Source organism: Electrona antarctica, assembly GCF_951216825.1.
Source record: "Electrona antarctica genome assembly, chromosome: 2".
NCBI classification, from domain to species: domain Eukaryota; kingdom Metazoa; phylum Chordata; class Actinopteri; order Myctophiformes; family Myctophidae; genus Electrona; species Electrona antarctica.
This window is the reverse complement of record NC_136807.1, coordinates 11,786,938-11,799,858: the sequence shown is the minus strand read 5'-3', so window position 1 is coordinate 11,799,858 and position 12,921 is coordinate 11,786,938. Positions and strand designations below refer to the sequence as shown.

The window sequence follows — 12,921 nt, the reverse complement described above, 5'->3', positions numbered from 1 at the left end:
GAGGATAAGAGGATGAGGATAAGAGATTCTTTATGTAGCGACTGAAGAACTATACACTTCATCTCCTGAGTCATGAGGTTAAGACCAAAAACAGAACAGCTAGTAGTGTCATAGCTGCCCCTAAAGGAATTTACTTGGTATTATATGAACTGCTATTTCGTTACGTTAACCCATTTTGGGCGGGAACCCCTTTTAGTGTTTTAAGCATTATGTTATACTTTAGCTATTGAAAATTTTTGGGGTCCTTGACATGACATATTGAGAACCACTGAGATATAAACTAATCAGAAAACTGTCATGATTTAGATTCAGAAGAACATTTTTAAAATGTTGTCAGGCCTAAATGGGTTTAAGTGTTCTATAAACCACTAGGCTATATGAACATATCTTTTTTCCAACATGATTGAGGATCTTTCTGTCATCATCATTGCAATGTATGGGTGTAAATTTGTTTTCAATGCTGTGGTAAATGTCATCTATTCAACAGCCCCATCTAGTGGCATGTATGGTGCACTAAAAACCAGTAGTGTGCACGTTTCTTTTTCCCCATTTGGACACTATATAAACCTATGCCATTTCACTATATTATAGGTTAGTCATGCCATTCATACGAGTAACATAATTTTAACTTATTTGAGGTGATACTGTTGCTTAAAGAAATTACAGTTACTCTCTTCATAGCCATTTATTTACAATGTTTGCAGGCCATAGCAATACATTAAAAAAATACCACCCAACACTAAAATATCGTGGGCATTGGGCAAGGTCCACGATGATACTGTACAGACTGTGGTATGGAAATGAGACAAAGGATAATGAATACCATTATTCTTTCATGATAGGAAAAAAAAGAACATATTCCATCGTTTCAACAATGGGACTGTTTAAAGTTACCCCTCCCCTAATCACCTCAATTTTGAATTGGGTGCTAACTAAATGAAGAAAAAAAAACCCTGTGCGTATTCGTTCTTATAAAACTGGTTTCAATTTCAAAGAGATAGCATGGATCTTGCACACTTTCAAAGGCATAAAACAAAATAGTATTCAAAATAAGCATCGACAAGCATCCTAAAAAAAAAAGGGTACAATGATATTTTTTCACCTATGACACATTTATAATGCAGGGTGAGCTCTACATACGTACAAAGGGACCCCATTAATCTGAACTTCAACGAGATTCAAAGTTTTTAAGTAGCAGTGGGCATTTCAGACGTTTTTTTTTGCAAATTTCAGAACATTTAAAAAGGGTAAACAGGACGGATGATTTAATTAAGGACAAATCATTGACATCTTGTGATAAACCTGTTCACAAGCCAGAACAAATGTTTTCAAATGTTGCATGTTTAGAAAATAGGTTTCCAACCCTGACAATCTTAAAATAATAGCTGGCCAGCAATGGAACAACAGTCATGATAAAAAAAACTAAAAACTAAATTGCTCATCAAAATAAAGGTGACAATTGGCGCTACCATCAATAAAAATAAATGGAATTACCATTTCAGGTGGTGTCTCCCGAAGAGAGCCAATTGTCCCTTAATTCATCTCAACCAAATCCTAGACTGAAAGAGCTGCTCAACTGACAGTGGATGACAATGTTAACAGGCATACGTTTGGCTCAGGAGTGAACTGTTAAAATGATTAAATATAATATTTATTATGCAAATTCTCACATAAACTACCCGTGGGTGCAAACAGTAATTTCTTGCACATATAAAGAGCAACCCCAGCTTTTGCTCGATGACATCACAGATTTAGTTGCTGTGGGATTTAGTTGAGAAAAGTAAACCAATAAATCTAAAGGTGGACTTTCGCATTAAATATTAAAAAATAAAATATTCATACAAAAATGTGTAAAAACTATCAACATTTACAGACAGCCAATGCTGCTCTTTTCCAGTTTGGCGTTCCGTGGAGGAGTTCCTTTTTAGAACAGGTACTTCCTGCATGTGTCTGATCCACACCTGCACTCCACTCGAACGCGCTTTTTAGGAGAGCTCGGGATTCCTGCTAAAATGAAACTGGTGTCCATTCTGGTGCTCTCTGTGTCAACTGGATCAACTGGAAACACAGACAATCACATTGCTCAATTTCTAGCATGCATTTATGATCAACCTCAACAAATTGTCTGAAACTGTCAAAAGCATGACATCCAAATTTTGACCGTTAATGACTTGCGATTTAATTACAACAAAGAATTGATTGATTAGTATTATTATTAACAGTCGTGTTTGGAATATCAACAAATATTGACTACTATGGCAGCAATTTTGCAATTTCTGTGTGAATAATGCAGGTTTAGATTAGTGAGGAATGTGACTAAATGAAAAGCAGGCTGTGGCTATCTCAATCTCAGATTAAAAGTGTTACAATATTTTGTTATGTTGAAATTCATTTTAATAGTTGCCCCCCGAAAATGTTGCTTTAAGTAAGCTTAAGCACACACAAAACAGGGATTGACAATACTTGTAATTTATAAGGCATTTGGTTTTCTTCACAGACAGGTTGGTCAGTGTTACTGATCTACATAGTACTTGTTGCTTGCTTTGGAAAGGACCAAGTCACACGCCGTCGTTTCAAATAGGGATGGGTTAGAATTTTAGAAATTAATAGTTCGAAACGGTAACACCAAACAAACCACATAATGGCATCAAAGAACAATTAGTGAACCTTCACCTTGTGTAGTGTGTGCACCCCTTCGACGACAAGTCATGCTACAAAATATATAAAGCAAAACACTTACTTTGCATCTTGTAGTCAAAGGTGAGCTCCTCTCCTGCACGAATCGCCCGTGTTGAAAACAACCCTATTCTTGGGATCCTCTCGTCAATGTTGTCTATAAAAACATTGAATACCTGCAAGTTGGGGTTGCACTGCAAGAGAGAGAAACGGAAGCGGTCAATGACTTGCCCATCAAAACGTTTCCATCTGAAGATGGGCAAAGAAAGCACGGTAGCGCTGTGGACATTGATGTGCAGGAGAGAGTAGAGACTCACACTATGGTTGACAAAATGGGAGATGTTGCCTTGGTGTGCAGCGTCCACCGTGTAGACGTCTTCCACATAGTCCAGGTCAAACAAGTACGTCGAACCCTGGCGATCATACTGATGACCTCTCTTCTCAGCTTCATCTGTTGTGATGATCTGTCAGGGGATGACAAGGCACAGGACTTATTTATAGTTAACAATTTAATTTTCTCATACCGGTGACTACATGTATTACATGGTCACTATGTATTTTACATACTGTATTACTGTATTTCAGATGGGCAGCGATTAACCTGCCTAGTAATTCATTTTCAATGCTTGTAGCTTTTTTCTGTACGCGAAGTCGTCAAGGGGCGACAACGCAAGCGTATTTGCACGGTCCCGTGAAATTGTCGCACGCATGCTCGTTTCGTGCACACGCCCGCGACTGCATTGTCGCGCCCCTCTTGAGCAGACCGGTTGTTTATCCAGAAAACGTCTGCGACGTTAATCGATGCCCATTTTGACCGAGACTGATTCTACAAAATGTCTTCTAAATCATGACAGTTTTCTGAAAAACCTATGTTTCTATATCAGTGGTTCTCATACTATTTAGAATCATATGGCTTTGGCCTCCGACCCCCATCTCAAAATATGTTGTTCCAGGGACCCCCCCCAGTAGCAAAGATTTGAGTTAAAAACGCTCGCTCTGAAAGAAAATATATTCAAAGATTTGCACCACATTTTCAAAGATTTAAAAAAAATAGCAGATCTACAAGCTTGTAGCGCGACACTAGGTGCTGCGCAATGAGCTTGTAGATCTGCTATTTTCCAATAGCTAAAGTATAACATAATGCTTAAAACTCCAAAAGGGGTTCTCGCCCAGAATGGGTAAGTAACCCTGGTAACTATTTGGTTCTGCTTATTATGAGTGAATTTGGGCTTGCTTTCTGGTTCCAGTTGCTTGAAAAAATTGGAAGTTGTGAGTTTTCGTTTTATATACCAGACCTTCTGGTATATAAAAGGCCAGGCCAGACCGCACACCAATGCAACTAGTCACAAACAAAACAGTTTCAAGGCCAGTCCACGCCAATGCAAATCCTTGCAACTGCCATTGGGGATAATGGCTGTAGGTGCATGGGTGTGGACGGGTGAGTCCAATCATGTTGAAAAGGTGGTAGGGTCAGGCATTGTATTGGCAATTTGGCAATACTCGCTCCCTTGTGTTTATTTTTACTATTTACTATTACTCAAGTCAATTAAATTTGTACTTAAATATTAAATATTTTGATTATCTTCCGCTTTCCATGCTAGTTAAGCAGTCTCTGAATGTTCCAGATTGATGCAACTGGAACCAGAAAAGAAATCTTCTAGCTGAAACTGTAAATGAACATTGATATAGACGGACACCGGACATTCCGGAATGGTCGTTAATATTTCAAACATACCCAGGCGGCAGGCCAAGCCCACGTCTATGAGGTACTGGTTCAAATCCAAACCCTGTTTTCAAAGAGAACTCAACCGAGTAAAACGTACCTCTCCCACGTACTCCATGACAAAGACGTTCTTCTTAATATGCTGCAGGGAGCGCACGCCCCAGCCCCGCCCGTTCCCAGTCTTAAAGATGCAAAGGTCGAACTGGATGCCCTTCTGCACAATTCGGTTGGGACAGTCAGGGCCGCAGCAGCAGCCGGCGTTACACTCGTAGATGGGCTGGCCCGGCCGAATGCGCACCTGGCCCCGGTCGTTGTAGGCCATGCGGTGCAGGGAGGCCCCCGGGCAGCAGCCGTTCATGGGCTCCTCCAGACAGTTCTTACACTCGCAGCCCAGCGCCATCTCGGTCAGCACGATGCCCTGGCCCACTTTGCAGTTGTTGATGTAGTTGAAGTCCTTGGGCGGGCCCTCAAAGTCCACCTCATTTAGGACTAAGATCCGGCCCGGGTGGTTACGGTTCTTGTTCAAGTGGTCCTCCCAGCGCTGGAGACTCAGTCGATGTTTAGCTTTTTGGGTAAGGACCAAAGAGATGTCCTTGTTCAGTCTTTTGGGGATGACGCGTTTCTTTTGTCGTCTCAGCTCCTGCTCCAGGTCGCTGTGAAACTCCTTGATCAACTTGGCGCATTTGAGGTTCCTCTTGGGTTCCCAGGAGTTGTCCGACTCTGGGTAACCCCTCCATTTGACCAGGTACAGCTCCTCATCCTGTACCCATAAAAACACATTGTTAACAATCACAGCAAACATTTTAAAAACGGACCATTAATTCCACAATATAAGTACTGAGAAAACTGTTTATTAAGAAAAAAAGCTTGAATGTGATTTGCATTAATCAAATGGTAATGTTACCATTAATAATCATGCAAAGAAGATACTAGTACTTTTCACACAGAGGCACCACTTGTATGGAGAAATCTGTAAGCCAGTCAAGTAGTTCTCCATGAAGTAGTGGCAAGTATTTCAAGTTCAACAAGTAGGATTTCACAACAACAAATATATACCAATAAAAAAAGAAACTTTCTCAATCAACACTTATGACCTACTACACGTGTCTGTATCTGCAGAGACCCTTCCTTCGGCCCACGTTTTCTTATTTTACTCTAGACAACTTGTTCATTTTACAAACCACAAGTTTAAAAAAATAAAAATAAACCACTGGTGCAAATACATCACTGAGGATACGTTCCAGTTGCATCCAAGTGATGTATTTTCGTTCATGTCGTTAATATGCTTAAAACACATTCTGGACGGGAACCCCTTTTGGTGTTAGCATTATGTTATGCTTTAGCTATTGAAAAATAGCAGATCTACAAGCTCATAGCGAGCCACCGAGTGGCGCGCTACAAGCTTGTAGGTCTGCTATTTTTGAAAAATCGAAGAACGACTGACATAGAAACATAGCTTTTTCAGAAAACTGTCAGGATGTAGAAGACACTTTTAGAATCTGATCTCAGGCCTAAATGGGTTAACTCACCGTGAACTTGTCCTTCTTGTAATCACAGAGGAATTGAACTTCATAGTCGTCCAAGTTGTTCCTGTTCACATTTAGGTCTTGGCAGGTTACCCTGTAACGGCGACAGGCATCCTCGAGGTCGTCCCAGGAAAGCTTGCAAGGCACGCTACAACCTGCAATAACACGTCTATTAGAATCAGATCACCTAAAATGTAGGGGTGCCCAAAAGGTAGATCGCGATCTACCAGTAGATCACAAAGGCTGTGCAGGTAGATCACAGATGACATGGCATGGTTGGTAGATAAACCTTTTGGCACTTGAATTAAGGTGACTTCATTGATTGACATTTAGAAGGGCCTGTCAGCTCAAACCCACAATGTATTACTTAGTTTGTTTTCAAGATTGTTGTGCACAAACATCAGTAGCATTACAAAGTTATATACAAAAGAAAAACCCTAAACCCATTTCCCCCTGTATCTCCCTCCCATTCCATGTGTGTTTGTCTTATGTCTTACTGTATGTAACGCCAGCACCAAGGTTGCACCGTTAAACACATTTCAGTAATGGGATCCAATCCTTTTTTTTGTGGGTAGATCTCGTTGCGCTGGTCATTTTGAAAGTGGCTCTCAAGTAAAAAAAAAAAAAAAAAAAAAAAGTGTGGGCACCCCTGACCTAATGCAACTAAGGGACACTACTACTGGCAATAACACATTTTGTAATCCGGTGCACTTCCCCCTCTTGAGATTCTAACTCTTGAGGGGGTTCTAAATGGACCCTGGCTTGCGGTTTCTGTTAGCTCCGAGTGTACACATGGACTCGCAGAGGTATGGGGGTCCTTGGATTCACAGGTTTGATGAGGAGAACCATTGCATTAGTCCTGGCTTCAAGGCTTCAACTACAAACCTAAATTGTTTTGGATAAAGCGAAGCCAATGCATGGAGCACTACAAGCTGCGATAGCACGTTTGTTTTAAAGATCAAATCATTCACGGAACAAGTCCAGAAGTTGTAACAAGGCGGTTAGATCAACTGTTAAGATCTGATCAGCAACAAATGCTAGTTGCTTAAGATCCGGTTACACCGACGGAAGTGGCCTATCAAATTCCGCGACTATACCATTTGTCACGAGCCCCCACTGTAGTAAAAATTACAAGAAATAAACAACTTCTCAGACCAATCCACACCTCTCCAAGCCGCGAAACCATCATCCTCTAATCCTCTCACTTTGTGCAACAAGCAGGCGTGCATTTGAGACACCCGGGGTCACAGAATTCGATAGGTCACCAAACGTAATGTAGCGTCGGTTTAAAAAACATTTGCGTTCAAATAAAATAAATAGCCGTTACTGGCAGGTATAGCGGATGGATGTGTTATTACGAAAGTCCTGCATCAACGCTAATATATAAATAGAAGTGACATGTATTACACAACGAAGCGCCATGTTTGTGTGTGTGGACTTGTTACAACTTGGCGCGTTAACTTTAGCGGCACACCGTTTAGCGCCGCAAGAACAATATATAATATTCTAGATTAAACTCAAGAGTCAGAGCTCCCTCACACACACCAACACAAAGATCACCTCTTTAAGACCACATTATCTGGTATTAAAACACTGTAAAAGCTCTCAACCCACAACAAACGAGAGGTCTTTCTGTTTTATTTCTGCGCGCACTCTGTTTTGTTGCTTCTTCTTCCTCCTCCATAAAGTCACCATGTTGACCCACCCCGCCACGCATAACAACAACACCTTCAAACAGAGCCACAGAGCCGCGTAAAGCCGACCATCATGTCCGCGTCCTTTGGCCAAAAGCAAGCGGACAAACAGACAACGATGTACGACTGAATTCGATCGTTTTTCGCCCCGAAAAAGCTTACCTTTCAAATTTTCCGCCATCTTCCCGCACAGCCGCCAAAACACTACAAGTTACATGGAGGAAACAGACAGGGTCGTCGGCGCTGGTTCCAGGCGGCTGGTTGGATGTCCGCACTCTGCGCGGCCTCCTATTGGTGGAGACAGTGGCCACGTCAGGAAACCAGAGACACGTACGGCTTCCTGGTGAAAGAGAACAGCATTGAGTAATACGCACATTGTTCAACTTCTCTTCTCTCTCAATCATTTCATTGTCAATGACGTGACAACCATGTCAAATTATAACTATGCGAATACGTTAAACAGCTCATGAGTCATGAGTCATAACCTGGCGGCGCCAGCCTTTATATAATATGTCTGTCAGTGAAAGCCTAGTTTCGATTTTTCTGATGCCCCGGTTACCATATCCGGTGTACAGCCCGCCTACCTACTGTATATTATAGTTGTGTATATTCGTATGTCTCTAAATGTTTTGATTAATTGAAAATGGTGGGCCCTCTTGTAAACAAGTGTAATGCTTTATGGTGTCGTCCACTCACAGTTAACAGGTTTTTTGTATTGAGTTGTACTTGAAATGTACTGTAATTCTGCAAACTGTTCAATCAATCAATCCTGTATCCTATTACTGTATCCCATGCCCCCCCCCCACACACACAGATATGCACGCGCGCACACACACACACACACACACACACACACACACACAAACAAATAAAAAAATACATTAAATTAATAATAAAATTACCTTATTTAGATTTATTTTATAACCTAAATATTACCTTTATAATTTGTGGCAAAATGTGTATTTATGTTTAGTTTCTATATTGCTTTAGAGTAGATCTATTAGATCACTGCTACACATTTAGTGGCAGCGGTGGCCGAACGGTTTGCGGAGCGGTCTTGATACCGGAAGGTCGCCAGTTCGTATCCCCGGACCGGCACGTTAAAATGACCACCGCTGAAGTGCCCTTGAGCAAGGCATTGAACCACTACCATGAAATGTTCTATGAGCAGGGCCTGGCTGTAAACAAGTATCTGATGCTTAGTCCAGTTACCCTGGGTAAATATAGTAACTTTGCTTTGCTTATCTATAAAACAGGCATACAAATCACTAGTGCGCCCAGCTTTTGGCAAATCCAGACCATTCATCCGTATTCCTTATGCCTGCTTATAAACAAAAGGTCAAGCAGTCACCTCCAATAACGAAAACAGTCCAGCGCTGGTCAGATGAGTCTGAGACTCTACCCTGTTTTGAGTCCATGGACTGGTCAATGTTTAAAGAGGCTGCAGAGGGAAATATTGATGAATATGCCGACAGCGTACTGTCAGTGATCAAGAAATGCATTGATGATGTAGTCCCCACTAAGACCATCAGAGTCTTCCCAAACGATAAGCCATGGTTAAACAGTACTGTGCGTGGGGCCATAACTCAGAGAGACATTGCATTTCAATCTGGAGATAAGGAAGAGGAAAAACGATCTCACTACTTCCTCCGCAAAACACTGAAAACCGCCAAAAAGGATTATGCTAAGAAGGTAGAAGAACACCTTGCTTCAAATAACAGCAAGGAGCTGTGGAAGGGTCTGAAAATCCTGACTGACTTTAAATCCCCCCCGAAAAACGATAATGCCCTGTCCCCTTCTCTCCCTGACCAGTTACTATTACTATTTCAGGTTTGAAGAAGCACAGAGAAAGCTCTGTTTGGTGGCATAGGAGCGAAATAGGAGCGAAAAGAATTTAGTCCCTTGTTTGTGCCGAATCTGGGTTGAACATGATTCGTTGCACTCCCTCTGGTGTTGTGGGTGTGGACTTCGTTAACATTAAGGAAGTATCTACACAGGTACATGGGTATCTTGGTGGAGTATCGAATCTTGTGGACCAGACCCATTGCAAGATGCTGTACTCTGTCGCCGACCCTAAGCCATGCCAGTCTGTCAAAGTGGGCAGGGGTGAGGTGGGTTCGGGGGGTGAGGCCAAGTAGGAGCCTGACCAGTTTGTTTTGGGAGGTCTGGAGCCTAGTTTTAAGGGCCTTTGAGGTGCTGTGGTACCAGGAGGTGCATGCATAGTCAAAGAAGCCTTGTACAAGGGCTCCTGTTAAGGTCTTCAAGGTGTTTTTGTCGACCAGTGAGGAGATCCTGTAAAGGAATCTTGTTCTTTGGTTGACTTTTTTGATTACGTTGGTGGCCATTTTATCACCGGAAAGATTAGCCTCCAGGATGGAACCTAGGTAGGTAATTTCATCTTTACGTGTGATAACATTGTCACCCACTCTAACCAAGAAGCCATTTGCCTTGCTGAGATTACTATTAGATCCAAAGAGAATGGATTCAGTTTTTCCCAGGTGTAAAGATAGTTTGTTATCAGCGAGCCAGGTGCAGATTCTACCGAGTTCAGAGCTGAGGGCATTTTCAACCTGCAGTTTGTCACTGTCCGAGACCAGCAGTGCCGAGTCATCTGCGAACAGGAACAAGTTGCAGTCACAAGCTGAAGTCATGTCGTTAACATATATTAGGAACAGTAGAGGCCCTAGTATGCTTCCTTGTGGAACGCCACAGCTCACTGGGAGGGGGGGGGACAGTGTTCCGTTCACTTCCACCATCTGTGCTCTCCCCTCCAGGTAGGATTGCATCCAGCTCACTGATGTGCTATCGAAACCAATTGCCTTTAGCTTGTTAACCAGTATGGAGTGGTTCACTGTGTCAAAAGCCTTTTGGAGGTCCAGCATGACCATGCCGCAGTATTTGCCAGCGTCCACCTCTTGTTTGATGTGGTCGCTCAAATAGAGAAGGCATGTGTCAGTGGAGTGGGATGTTCTGAAGCCAGATTGGAACTCGTACAATAATTTATTAGTGGTAAGATACTTTTCAACCTGTTCATAGACTATTTTTTCCACCACTTTCGAGATGGAGCTTAGAATAGAAATAGGGCGGTAGTTGCCGGGGTCTAATTTACTCCCTTTCTTGTGCAGGGGGGTTACTTTGGCCAGTTTGAAATCTAGGGGGACCTGTCCCTGATTGATGGAGAGGTTTACTATGTGGGTGATGATTGGAGCTATAGAGATGGCTGAGTCTCTGAGAAATTTGGAGGGAATATTGTCATGGCCAGTGGCCTTGTGGGGTTGGAGGGCACTCAGTTTCTTAAGTACCTCATCAGTTGTTACCATAACTAATTTAAAATCGTCTTTACAAACACCTAGGTTTCTGTAGAAGGTTTTAATGTGCTCTACACCAAAGAGCCCAGAGTGGGAGGGCAGATTGTTAACCAGCGTTGTTGATATGTTTGTAAAGAAGATGTTCAAGTAGTTGGCCACATCAAGCTTGTCAGTGATGAGAGTGTTGTTCGCTTTAATGTTTATGTTTGAAAACCTGGTTTTCAGTTTCTGACTATAGCCTAATTGGTTGTTGAGTAGCTTCCAGAGCTCTCGAGGATTATTAATGAAGTTACTTTTGGCGGATTTGATCATGGCAGTAACATTTGAGGGGGATAATGGCGCAACACAGCTGCGCAACACAGCTGGCCGATGTCTTCACAGACATTTTCAACCAATCTCTCCATGAGAGCAAAGTACCATCATGCTTTAAAACAGCAATCATTGTCCCAGTCCCTAAAAAAGGCAAAGTAACTGGGTTAAATGACTGGAGACCAGTCGCACTCACACCCATTGTGAGCAAATGCTTTGAAAAACATGTCAGAAAGATGATCAACAGCAAGCTGCCACCCACACTGGACCCCCTGCAATTTGCCTACCGTCAGAACAGATCCACGGACGACGCCATTGCAACATCACTCCACACCACCCTCTCACACCTTGAGAAGGAGAAGTCTTATGTGAGAATGCTGTTCATTGACTATAGTTCAACACCATTATCCCCCTCAAACTAGACTTCAAGCTAAAGCGCCTGGGTCTAAACTCAAACCTTTGCAGCTGGATCCTCAACTTCCTGTCCGAGCGCCGTCAGGTGGTGCGGATGGGAACAAAGTTCTCTGCCCCCCTGACCCTCAGCACAGGAGCCCCTCAAGGATGCGTTTTGAGCCCCCTTCTCTACTCCCTGTACACCCACGACTGCGTGGCTTTGTTCAACTCAAACCAAGTGGTCAAGTTTGCAGACGACACCACAGTCATAGGCTTAATCACGGATGACGACGAAACAGCGTACAGGAAGGAAGTAGAAAACCTGGCACAATGGTGTCAAGAGAACAACCTGGCTCTCAACATTGACAAAACAAAAGAGCTGATCTTTGACTACAGGAGGCCTCCCAGAGATCACTCTCCTATCCAGATCGGAGGTGCTGCAGTGGAAAGGGTCAGAGAGTTCAAATTCCTGGGAGTGCACATTACTGAGGACCTCACCTGGGCAGTGCAGACAGAGCGGGTGGTGAAGAAAGCACAACAACGCCTCTTCTTTCTCAGAAAACTGAAGAAAGCTGGAATGGGTCCAAAAGTTCTAAGAGCTTTCTACAGAGGCACCACAGAGAGCATCCTGACTGGTTGCTTCACGGCCTGGTATGGCAACTGCACTGACCTAAACCGCAAAGCATTGCAAAGGGTTGTGCAGACAGGCGAACGCATCAGCAGATGTGCTCTCCCCCCTATCCAAGCCCTGTACGATGAACGCTGTGTCAGCAAAGCTCGAGGAATAATGAAGGACCCAAGTCATCCCAACCGCAGTCTGTTTGAGATGCTACCACATGGGAAGCGGTTTCGCAGTCTCAAAGCCACTGGAAATAGACTGCAAAAAAGCTTCTTTCCCCGAACAATCAGATACATGAACGAACTGATAAGAACCAAAGCGTATCAGGGAAAAGGAAAACGCTAGCACCCCCCACACCTTTGCCCCGCACCTTTTGCCCTTTGCCCTCGCACTATTAAGCTCGAATTGCACCTCTCTAAAACTATTTTGTTGTATTTTTATATTGAACATAGTCTACTGTGAAGTTAAAAAATCACACCCGTGTGAACTGAGTGGTGTAAGGTCTTATATAGCCTGATCAGCTGTGGTCTGACGTAATGTCTGACGTAATGAAATCACACCCGGGTGAGCTGGGTGACCGTAGCAACCATGCTCATTTTTTGAGCACAGACAGACAGACAGACAGACAGACACGTAAACTAACAAAGCCAGTCGTAGGAGTGGTTTACACCAC

At 43.0% G+C, this 12,921-nt stretch overlaps 1 protein-coding gene across 1 annotated transcript; it reads right to left on the bottom strand.

Moving 5' to 3' along the window:
* Positions 1-670: 670 nt before the first annotated feature.
* On the bottom strand, positions 671-8,084 carry LOC306935189 (histone-lysine N-methyltransferase SUV39H1-like). Its single transcript, XM_079518120.1, has 6 exons — positions 7,782-8,084; positions 5,929-6,080; positions 4,500-5,159; positions 2,994-3,140; positions 2,741-2,870; positions 671-2,058 (listed from the first exon to the last, which is right to left on the bottom strand). The coding sequence occupies exons 1-6, from the start codon at positions 7,798-7,800 to the stop codon at positions 1,925-1,927; spliced, it is 1,242 nt and encodes a 413-aa protein (XP_079374246.1). The 5' UTR covers positions 7,801-8,084; the 3' UTR covers positions 671-1,924.
* Positions 8,085-12,921: the final 4,837 nt, after the last annotated feature.